This window comes from Sciurus carolinensis, chromosome 15 (assembly GCF_902686445.1).
Source record: "Sciurus carolinensis chromosome 15, mSciCar1.2, whole genome shotgun sequence".
NCBI lineage: Eukaryota > Metazoa > Chordata > Mammalia > Rodentia > Sciuridae > Sciurus > Sciurus carolinensis.
In genome coordinates, this window is record NC_062227.1 from 74382591 (window position 1) to 74395440 (window position 12850).

The 12850-nt window shown below is 36.0% G+C and overlaps 1 protein-coding gene across 1 annotated transcript in view; it reads left to right on the forward strand.

Moving 5' to 3' along the window:
* Dok6 (docking protein 6) overlaps positions 1-12850 on the forward strand; it is a 428272-nt gene that overhangs the window by 152207 nt on the left and 263215 nt on the right. The window contains exon 2 of the mRNA XM_047526969.1: positions 4204-4311. Coding sequence (XP_047382925.1) covers positions 4204-4311 — 108 coding nt within the window. The remainder of the gene's footprint in view (positions 1-4203; positions 4312-12850) is intronic.

A 12850-nucleotide genomic window follows, 5' to 3' on the forward strand; every position in this document is an offset into this window, starting at 1 on the left:
AAAAATAAGACTAAGAAACTGTCCTAGATCAGAGGACACTAAGGACATAGGGCAAGTGAAGTGTGGATTGGGCCCTGAAACAGAACAGAACAAAGAAAAGCTGGTGAAATCTGAACATAATTTGCAGCCTACTTAGTAGTTTTACTAACTACTTTGATATTTCACCAATGTTCGTGTCTTATTTTTGAACAATGTACCTTAGGTAAGATACTGATATTAACAGAAACTGAAAGTGTGGAAGAACTTGCTACACCTCTCTGAATCTGTTTATAAACCTGAAATTTTTCCAGAAAAAACAAAGGATAACTTAATGACTTCAACCTGGTAAATGGTTTATTACAAGTCTTTAAAAATCACTCTTAGCCAAGTGTGGTGGCACATGCCTGTAATCCCTGTGACTGAGGAGACTGAGACAGGAGGATCACTTTTTCAAGGCCAGCCTCAGTAATTTAGTGAGGCCCTTAGCAACTTAGTGAGACCCTCTCTCAAAAATAAAAAATAAAAAGGACTAGGTATATGGCTCGGTAGTAAATCACCCCTGGTTAAATTCTCAGTACCAAATAAACAAATAAATAAATAAATGTCTTCTCAAAATGGGAATGTTTGTATTTTCTGGCTCATGTTGAGCTCACTCCAAAATAGAAAATGACTATAGCAATACCAGATGTAGTCACTAAGTAGCTCTTGTGCATTTCTGTGAGTATTAAAGGCTTCATTTGACATGATGATGGTTCCTGAGCTACAAACAATTAAAGGACAAATGGTATCCCCATTGCTGATATAGCCATAGATATAGGCATAAATATAGACATAGATACTGTTGATAAAGATACAGATATATCACTGATATATAGATACATCGCTTATATATATATATATATATATATATATATAAATCTATATATATAGATTACATATATATTCTTTTTTTTTTTCTTAATCAGCTCAGGCTACCATAACAAAGTGCCATATATCAGGTGACTTAAGGCACAGAAATCTACTTTTTCACAGCTGTGCAGTATGCAAGGCCAAAATCGGGTGCGAGCATGGTTGAGTTCTGGTGAGGACCCTCTTTCTTCCTGGCTCACAGATGGCTGCCTTCTCACCAAAAGCTCACAGGGCTCTTTGTGAGCAGGCAGGGAGAGAAAGGAAGCAAACTCACTGGTGATCTTCTCAGGAAGATCAAGGTCCTCCCTTTGTGACAAACATCCAAACTGATTATCTCCCAAAGGCCCATCTCCAAAGACTGTCTCACCAGGAGTTATGATGTCACTGGGTGAATTTGGGGGGACATAGCTCAGCTCAGTACCCAGAACCCATGAGCTTCACCTCAGACTGTAGACTACTTTTCAAGCATACGCTAGGTGCTTTCTGCAGGCTGTCACTTGTAATCCTAAAGGAATGACTTCATGATGTAGATTCGACCTTAATTTATAGATGAGGAAGTTAAATCTTGGAGACGTTAAAATAACTCCTGTGAGGCAAGGCCTTTAAAGAATAGCAGAACTTACTGTGAAATTGAGTTTTTTATATTCTTGGGCATTACAGCATAAAACCCCCAGCTCTAATATAAAGGCTCAAATTTGGTCAGAGACTGAGTGAAAGCACTTATTCTGTGTACGATACTTCATGGTTCATTGCCAAGAGTAATTTTTGGAAGGAATTTCATTTTATCTTTATTCCAACTCTGTTGATAAATGTAAACATGAATGGCTAGATTACTTAACACTACCTAAAGCACCATAAGATATTAGCAGATTAGTATTTGTATTCAGTGGAATGTTTAGAGACTTTTTTCTATTGATATCATGTATTACACAGTTCTCATAATTTAGGGAATCTTTGAAAACTTCAAAGATATATTTGGTACAAGTCAATTTTACCATATAGTATATGTAAGTACACTGCAGCATGCAATATGTAAATATACCTGCAATACGTGTAAATGGTTTTGGATGCCGTGAAAGGCCAGCTGCTGAGAGCATCTTGTCTGTTTGTACACTTGTGTTCATTGGTGACTCTGAATGCACTGTGGGAATAATTTATATACTTAATTTCTTTTTCACTTCACAATAATCATGCAATAAAGGCATCGTTTTCCCCAAGCTAACGTAAGGACACATGCTCAGAGTCCCTCACAGGGGCTGAGCTGAAGTTCCAAGTCCTGTCTTTTCAGTCACACGGTTTGTGTTTGGAAGATCATTGATATATTTTCTGTTTATCTTTTAAACTTCTCATGTGGTCATCTTATTTTTCTGGATAGAGAATATTTGCATCTGAGTATTCTGGCTCTGAATATCTGTCAGACTTTTGTCTCTTTAGGAACAACTCCTAGGTACAGTTTTGTCATAAGCAGAAAATTGCCCCTACTCTGTAAGAAAAAGGGGCCTGAGAAGCAAGCATGTCCTGTGGACCACCTTTCATGGGTCCACCTTGCTACGTCTGCCCTCCTTCTCTTGAGGTGCTCTGCTTTGTTAACTGGACACTGAGAAATCTAACACTGCACAGCTAGTAGGCAGCGTAGCCAGGATGTAAACCCAAGTGTGTCTGACTTCAAACTTTGGGAATTTTCCACTATACCAAGCTGTCTTTTCTAAGTTCACTAAATGTTCACTAAGTTCTAAGTTCATCTAAATGTTACCATTTAAAATATAAATATGTTTTAAAATTTAAAAGTCAGAATTCTCCAACATTAAAAAAATAACCGTATACTAAGATCATATCCTAATTTCACTTATTTATCTTTTGCTATTGTTTTACTTTGGGGGCAGGAGTCACTAAGGGACCAAAAGACACAGCATCATGCTGAGCACAGGTGTGGAAAGAACACAGGGGTCTCTGGAGTAGCTCCTCATTTCCACATGGGTGCAGGGAGGTCACTTCAGAGGGAAGGCACAGCCATCAGATCCCAAGCAGAGATGGGCAGACACGCTCCAGGGCAGGAAACTCGGGGTTGTCCTGGACATGCACCTCCAGGCTCCCTGAGAAGGTCTAAGGAAGACAACAAAAGCAGTCAAGTGAATGTGCTATTATTCTGCTCATTCTGATTTTATAATCAGAATAATCTTCATGGGTTGCTCTAAGAGTGCCTTTTAACAAGAGAGATGCTGTCTTTTAGCGAAGAAGCAATGCACAGCAGAATTAGTCAAAAGAACTGCATTATTTGTCATCAAATATAGTGACCTAAGTTTCTGGAATTTTCGTTTATGACTTTCTTTGTGGCTGTGCAGAGGTCTTATTCCAGCAAACAATTTTGAATGTTTTAAATTTTGAAATTTAAAAGTTGTGACCAATTTGCATTCCCAGACCGGTTTAATTACTAGAATAAAAGATTCACTTTACTGCTTTGCCTCCAAAAAGACCTGTGGAGGGCATGTGATATGGTGAGAATCAGGTGACATATAATGTAAAAGTCCAATGTAATTAGTTCATAACTTAAGGGCAAGGTCCCAAAATAATGGTTTCTGTTTGTGCAATTATTAGTCATTTAACGGAAGCATAAGAGTCATACAGTTGTGTTTTCCAGTCTTGCATTATCTCTAACTCTATCTTAAAATGAGTTAATAAGACTTATATTATCCACTGGTTATGATGATTAAAAGTGTATATAACTTCTGAAACTTATTGTACATACTAGATCCTTAATAAAATTCTAGTTACTATAACACATTAAAGAGTGAGACAGATGTGCCCATTATAAAAACAAATTACTTTCTCTTTTCTAAATTAACATATGGGCATCTGTTAAAAACCCTAAATTCCTACAAGATAAGTTAATTTTTAAATGCAATGTTCTTTTCAGAGATAGAAAATTGGAACATACAGAAGTGCTTCATTTAAGCTTATTGAACTGCTACTTCATTAGCATAGAAAATAGAAAATTATCTGTCCTGAGAATAGTGGGAATAAAGGCTATATATGGTATTGAAACACTAGGAATTTACTTACATTGAAGACTACCAAAATGAACACATTGAAGAACTTATTAAACAAAGAAATCCTTTAATATGAAATATTATATTTTTAGAATTTGCTGCAATTTTAATTAGTAACATATTTCTCATTCAAATACAAAGTTACTCTATAAAGTAAGTGTGCTTTAAAAAGTTTATTCCTGATGAATTAATTGAATAGATAAAACTCTTGATGTCACTAAGAGTGTATAAAAAAGAGAGATAATGGGATTCTTTTATTTATTTTCAGATTTTCAGAAGATGTTGGCTGGTTTTCAAGAAGGCTTCCAGCAAAGGACCCAGAAGGTTAGAAAAATTTCCAGATGAAAAGGCAGCTTATTTCAGAAACTTTCATAAGGTAAGTCAGGGTCCTGGGAGTCCTGGGGAATAGCTGGACCCTTGACAACTTATGGAGATATTTTCTTAATAGATGAAATCTGCAGAGGCAAAGATTCATGGTCAAGATAAAATGTCCCTGTTCTGATAAAACTCAAAAGTTCTTTTTCTTCTTTATTTTAATCATCTATTGTAAATGCCAGTGGTACCTCTGCAAAATGAAAGAGTCATTTTTATTGCTACTTTGCAAAAAATGAGATGACTCATAACTCTACCAGATCATTTTCTAAGGTGCTGAGTAGGCATTTTCCCTCTGTTCAGGTTAATTGAGCATTTGTTACATTGATTTAAACTCGGGACAATATTTAGGAGATAAAATTTTGAGGCTAGTTTTAGCAGTGCTAATGATGTTGTTAATGTATGTAGTACTTGGTCAGCTCCTGAACCAGAAATGATCACCAAATATGCTGAGACGTAGGAACATGCCATAAATTCAAGGAATAAAATATCAATTGCCTAAGAAGTAAAGGATATAAAACATAAGCCCCAACTAACAATTCATATGCTGCCTGAAGTTATCTTTGGGGATCACATCAAAACACAGTCCAGTGTTTTGCAGTAATACAGGAGTCATGATCAGAACTCAGAACTGTGCAAGAGTGCTGCCTGGTGGTAGGTTTCTGGGAAGCTCAGTAAAGATTCTAATCTGTCCCTGGTGGTGAGCCAAAGAAAGTTACCCGTTGAGGTCATGAATGTGTGGAATTTTATTTTACGTGATACACAATTCTAATTTATCCTTTTGTTAGCAACAGATTATTCGATAGTAATATGCTTACAAATTCTATTACACAAATAGATAGCAGTCTCAGACATTATATCTCAATCTGATCAGAGAGCTTAGAATTTGAGTTTCAGTAACTCTATGATGTATTCTGTGTATTAATATAGATTTACTGTCAAAAAATGCAAGTTCAAGTCCCTGTTCACTTACTAGCTCCTGGGCATTTGGTTTTCTCATGAGTGGATGGATTTTAGAATTATTATATTACATATCTCTAAGGGTTACTGGAGTTAAGGTAGTATAAAACAGTCAACACAATTCTTCTTCTAACTACAGGAGAACTATTTGAATTCTAAAGTCTTACTGGTATTATTGTATTATGATGATTATGGTTATGATTTTGGCAATAAGATTAAACCTGACAACAAAGAATTTCCAGGATGCTAAATATGAATACCATGATATTTATTTTATGAGAAAGAAGTTGGGGAACTTAACATAATTATGCTTTCCATGAAATTCTGGTGAGAGCCCCTGCCGGCTGATCAATGAATTATATTAAAATGAACTCACTAGTCAGTACACCTGGCCCTCTCCCCACCCCCACACTCCTCCTTTACTGCCTAATGTTTGGGCCCAACCATCTTCTACCTGAAAATCCAACACACCATAGAACTCTAATCAACTATGAGGACTGGTAATGTGGACACAAAGAGGGAAGTGTCTTTATTCCATGTCAAACCCCCTGCTCCTGGTTGGTGATTTGGAAATACAGGAGAAACAGACTTTGCCCTAAAAAAGCTTGAATTCTAGTGTAAAGGACCCACCTAATTCACAAAAGTGAGTACAGATAGGAACATACAGATTGTTTTCTATAGAAAGAGCATTTTGCCTAATTAGGAATTCAGGTAAAACTTCCTAGCAAAGATGATATATATATATATTTTTTTTTTTTTGTCTATCTTATTTATTTATTTTTAAATTTTTTATGGACTGCATTTTGATTCATTGTACACAAATGGGGTACATCTTTCCATCTCCAAGGTTGTACATGATGTAGACTCATACCATTCGTGCAATCATACATGCACATAGGGCAATGATGTCTACCTCATAGCTGATATTTCTGACAGAATTAGTGGTGAGGGTGTTTCCATATGCAACAATAGCCAAATACTAGGCTTAAATTTTTAATCACATAAATAATTACATTAAACATTATTATAGGGGCAGGGATTGTGGCTCAGTGGTAGACCACTTGCCTAGCAAATGTGAGGCACTGGGTTCAATCCTTAGCACCATATAAAAATAAATGAATAAAATAAAGGTCTATCAACATCTAAAAAATATTTTAAGGAAATTTTAATAGTTATTAAACATTAAACTTATAAGAATGGAAATTAAGACCTAACAATAGGCTGTCTATGAATGATACACATTACCTAAAAAGATAATCTGAAAGTAAATGAACAGGAAAAAGATATATAATGAAAACAGTAGTTGCAACAAAGTTGCAGTGACTTTATTAAGTCAGATAAAATATATTCCAGACAGAGTATTATCAAAGGGAAACAGGTTATTTCATAATGACAGCAGTATCAATTTATGCAGGAGATGTAAAAATCATAAATGTTAATGGGTCTAACTGCAGAATCTCAAAAAATCACAAAGCAAATATGACAGATATACAGAGAGAAATGATTCCACAATTTATGTTGAGGATATTAAATTCCTTCCTTCTCATCAGCTGATAGAATAGCTAGGAAAGGAATCAGTAACAACATAAGATCATATGAACTCAATCAACCACTCCCAATTGCTATTTTTATACCAATACCCCAAAGAGCTACAGAACACATGTCACTCTCAAGCGCACATGGTATGTTCCACAAAGTAGACCATGAGGTGGACTATTCAACTAGTCAGTCTCAGTAAATTGAAAAGGACTGAAATCATACAGCATGCTTTCTCTAAGGAAAAATGGTTGAAATTAAAAATCAATAATAATAAATTACCTAGAAAACTTAAGATATTTGGAAATTAAAATATTCCAAGGGACAATATTCAAAAGGCACAAGGCATAATGGCAAATACTCCCAATGACCGGTGAATGTATTAACTCATGTGGAACAGAACTGAGTCAGTGAAAACAGGGAAAGTGTAGTTTCAAGTTCTCACATTGCCCAGGAACAAGAAAGGCGAGCGCAGGCGCCAGTGAAGCAGAAGACAACGTGAGAACACGGAGATTTTAGAGCCTAAACCTGGCTCTTTGGGCTGGGGTTGTGGCTGGGCGGTAGAGCACTGGCTTAGCACATAAGAGGCACCAGGTTCAATACCCAGCACCACATAAAAAGTCTAAATAAACAAAATAAAGGTATTGTGTCCACCTGCAAATGAAAATTTTTTTAAAAACTGGCTCTTAGAAAATAAAATCCATCTATAATTCCCCAGCCAAATTTATCAAGGAGAGAAAGACAAAAAAATCAGACATTGGGAAAATATAGAAGAGTTATCACTACATATTTTACAGTCATTAAAAGGATCATAACAGCGTACCGAGCACAAATATATACCAAAATATCTGGCAATTCAGATGAAATGGGCAAACTTCTTGAAAGACACAAACTGTTCAACCTCTTTCAATAGTTCAATAGGTTATAAAAAAATAAATCTTATAGATGAAACATTTCCCAGCACAAGAACTTCAAGTCCATTAACTTTTACTGATGAACACTTCACCGTAGTTAAAAGGTAGGCAAAGAAGTGTACCTAAATTTTTCCAGGAAGCATAAAAAGAGGAAACTCTTTCCTACCCTATCAGACTAATACTACCCTAAAACCAAACTAGACAAAGACATTAGAAGAAAACTAGTAGTAATTTCCCTACAAATTTTCTTAAGAAAATAGTAACAAATTTCATTTAAGCAATACATTAAAATAATCATATATCATGATCAAATGGGCCTTGTCACAGAAACATAAGATGGTTTTAATTTGAAAGTAAATATAACAATTTGCAATAAGAGAAAAAAATCACATGATCCTTTAAACCAATACAGAAAAAAATTTAAACAGTCAATATCCATTCATTATTTATCACTCTCCAAAAACTTAGGACCAATTTCCTTAATTTGAAAAATGTCATATAACAAGAACTTACAGAAAAGAAAAAGTATATTTTTTCTTACCTAACATAATTTTCTTGTTGAAAATGCTTGCTAACCTACAAACCAACTACTAGAACTCATGAATTCAGTGAGTGATACAAATTTAATATGTAAAAATTAATTGTGCTTTTAAATAGTAGCAGGTGACACCTGGTAAATTAATTTTTAAAAACTTACAATAATGGCAGCAAATAATTATGAGTAAATGTAGCAAAGCTCACGTAAAAATCCCAAAGCTGAAAATTATGGAGTATTTCTAAGAGAACTGAGGAAAGAAGACACATAAAAGGGGAAATTTGAAATGCTCTTGGACTTAACGACTCAATATTAATAGGTTGCGATTGTCTAAAAATTGATGTACAGCTGAGTATGGTGTGTGTGCACACCTGCAATGCCAGAGATTCTGGAGGCTGAGGCAGGAGGGTGGCAAACTTAAAGCCAGTTTCAACAACTTAGTGAGACTCTGTCTCAAAATAAAAAGGGCTTGGAAGTTAACTCAGTGGCAAAGTACCCGTGGGTTCAATTCCAAGTACCAAAAAATGAAAAAAAATTCATATACATTTAACATAATTCTAATCATTATTCCAGGAGTCTTTTTTTGTAGATATTAAAAATGCATTTTATGTGTACAAAATCTGTGTAAACTAAATAAAACACCATGAGTTTAATAAAGAGCAAAGTTGGAGCTATTATACTTAAAAACATCAATTCTTACTATATAATTGCAGAACTCATCACAATAAGGTATTAGCAAAAGGGCATATAAAGCAATCAACAAAAGGGAATAGAAGGTCAGAGGCAAACTGACACTTTCATGATCAATTGAATTGAAACAAATGTGGGAAGACAAGTCAAGGGGGAAAGAAATTTTCTTCAACAAATGCTGTTAGAACTACTGAATGTCCAAGGTAAATAAGTAAACATTGATCTTCCTTCACACCACAGACAAACTCAAAACAAGACCAGTAGTCTAAATTAAATGCTAAAACCACAAAACTCCCAGAAGTAAGCATAGGAGAAAATTGTGTCCACTGTGGTATAAGCAAACACTTCTTAGGAAAAATAAAAATAAAAAGTAAGAAAAAAACTTGCTAAACTGATCTAACTACATCAAAATTTTAAAATATTTTTCTCTTCAAAAGACCCAGTTTGTAAATTAAAAGGCCAGTAGTAGACCAGAAAACATCTTTATAAACGATTTATCTGACAAAGGACGTGTATCAAGGATACATGAATCTTATAGTGCAATAAGAATAACATGAACTATCCAGTATTAAAAATGAACAAAAGCCATGAACATTTTTCAAATGTGCAGTAAGTGCACGAGACAATGAACGACATCATTAGTTATGTAGAAAATTCAAACAAAAATCAACAACTACCTATTCATTAGAATGGCCCAAAAGATTGAAAAAATCAGAGTTAGTAAAAACAGAGCAACTAACACTAATATTGGTGGTTGAAATATAAAGCCATATGACCAATAGTGTTTAAAAAGTTATCCAGTCATGTCGCTTTTAGAAATTTATCCAATAGAAGTAAAAAAAAACATATTCACAGAAAGGCATGTCCAGAAATACTCACTTTGTTTACAAGAGGCAGGACTGGAAACAACCTAAATATGGGGGGAGATTACAGTATATCCATCAGTGGATACCCCTGAATAATGGAAGAGAAAGTCTTCTGATATACAGAAGGTGAGACGAATATCAGAATTATGGTGCTAAGTCAAAGAAGTCAGACCCTGGATGATTCATACTGCCATGACTTCACATTTAACTTCAGCAACAAGAATGAGGCCATTGGTCGCCTAGCTCTGAGGGAGGGAGAAGGGTAGAGATGTGGATGGGGAATGGACTGCAAGGAATGGTGAAAATATTCTTTATTTTTATTATGACAGTATTTTAACAGGCATATACAACTGTTGAAAATCGCACATTTGCTTATTCTAAATGGATGCAATCTCTGTGGGTGAGATATTGTTTGGTAGCGCAATAAGGAAAAGGTCAACCCTGAAAGAATATTGAAGAAGGTCCAGAATCTCACCCATTGCCCAGCAGGCATATTGTACACGGTAGATCTAGATTCTGTACGCAGCAGCTATGTGAACTCGGATTGGCCATTTAACCTTCAATGTACTTGGTTGTCCTCTGATAAATTAAGATTATGATAGTGTCTATGACAGAAGGCTACTGCAAGGAATAAATTTCACCATTGCCATATAATGAGGTTAAATATAGCTGGAATTGTTAATAAATGAAGTTTTACAGCTCTGCATGCAACTGCTTAAAAGAGGTTCTTCATATACAGCAAGTCTTAAGCAGTAATTAGTACAGGCCAGATGTGATGATAGCTTAGATGAAGATGTTGGCAATGGATCTGGAGAAAAAAGATGATCTTTGGACATAGAGTGTGAAAAGTGACAATATTTACTTAGGAATTAGATGGAGTGAAAGAAAGTCATCATGCGTGATTCATGGGTTTGAACATGAGCAACAGCATCAAGGATAATGTGATTCATGACATGAGGAAGTCTAGAAGAGCTAACATTGGGTAAAAAATCACGAGCTTTAACTTTGTATGTGTTACACATGAAATGTCAGTTAGGCGTTCAAACTAAAATGTCTAGTAGTCAATTGGGTAATTGAAAGTGGTCCAGAGGTGGGGAAAATATCAGTGCTACAGTTGCTCATTGGTTGTTGTGGGCAGATTGGTAGCACTCTATGCTGCAGCACGGGGTGCAATGTCCTTGGAGGAGGGAAGAATAAACAGAAGGGTAGTACTGCAACAACGGAAGATTAGCAAAGGCAGTGGAGCCTGGGCAGAAGTCTGGAAAGGACTTGAAGTGGAAAAGAGAACACTCAGAGTAGACCATTGGAGCCAGAGGAGAACAGCACGTCGATGGCCATCTGTGCCTACCATCATGGAAGGGTTGGTAAGATAACAGAGAGGGTGAGATGTCAAACACAGGAGTGTTTGGTGGCTTTGACAAAACTATCTCATTGAAAAACCAGGACTAAGTTCATTTGGAGTGACCTACGGAAGGATGAGAAGTGGAAAGGAAGGACACGAGCCATTAGGAAGCTTTCTCAAGAAGTCTTGTGCTGAGACGCGCAGCAGATATGTTTTAAAAACGTCACATGTATGGCAACGCACCTGCAGAATGGAGGGAATGATCTAACTCACTGAAAATCATCAGGGGGACGTTCCTGTGTCTTGTCACAAGACCTTGTCGTTGGAAGAACCGAGGATGCTTCATGCATTTTTAACAAAAAGAAACGGATAGAATCTGAGAGTGGATACAAGCAGGTCATATAAAAATTAATGTTAAAAAGCTGGGACTAGACTGGGGTTGTGGCTCAGGGGTAGAGCACTTGCCTAGCACTTGTGGAACATTGGGATTGGATCCTCAGCACCACATAAAAATAAATAAAATAAAGGTATGTGTTCATCTACAATTTAAAAAAAGAACTGTGACTAACACTTCAAATCCATCCATGTTTTATGCTTGTCCCCTCCCCCATTACATGAAACTCAAGCTACAAAACAGTAAGGAACTCAATGAGAATAGGAATATTTAAGGGAATAATCTGTTAATAAGTAACTAAATAGATTCCATCAACTTTAATGTGAAGCTGCTGAAAGCATTTTAATAACTAGATTCAGTATATGTGACAGCTAAAATTTACCTTTCTTGTGGCAGTGCTGAGAAGATTAAAGTTTTTATTACTATGACTTTATAGCTTTGGCAAGGCTAATTCACTTCCTTACTGACTTAAGTTTCCTTTCAATAATTTTATCTCATTTTTTTTTTCCTGAGGTCGACTGTAAACTGAATTGGTAAATTTAGACCAATCTTTATATGGAAGATTAGTTAGAGCGTGGTTCATCGGTGATGAGAAATCTTGCAGTTCATTTTCCACAGGGTATGTTCAGGTTCCCTTCTAGTACTTTGACTTTTTTTTTAAGCAAATATTGCCTGCCACCTCCAAACGGCTGACTTAGTCTCTTACCTCAGCCTTCTATAGCGGCTTGCCGGGCTCCTTCTTCCTGCAATCTTCCCCAGCTCAGTGATGCTGGATCCTGTGTCCTCTTTCCCTTAGAAGGTACTCTACATTTCTTCAAATTCGTTTTTGTCATTCCTTTATTTTTCTGTAATGCCATTCTTTATCACTCGAATATGGTCTCTTCTCAAGTCATCAAAATGGTATTGTCATTAAGCAATACTTAAGTTGGAGCAAAGCCTTCAACGTGAGTATTTGCTTTTCCTGGATGAGGTAAGTGACCTGCAGGTGCATCTATCCCTAGGAGTAATTACTGTAGCTTTTCAGAGGAAGTGCCAAGGGAGCTGCCCTCTTTATTATGAAACTGTTATTAATCCCAAGTCACATACACTGAGCACATCATGATTAAGTATGTTACAGAATTTTTTGTGAGACTACTAATATAATACTACCATTATCATGATATTTATTCCTATGAGACCACAAGGTCCAGTGACAAGACAGATATTGAGGCCCTTGTTTGCACAACAGGGACAGCAGGTGTCATGGTCCACAGGACCGCTGTGAGGAGAAAATAAGATACTGCATAGGAAGAATTTAGGAGTGTGT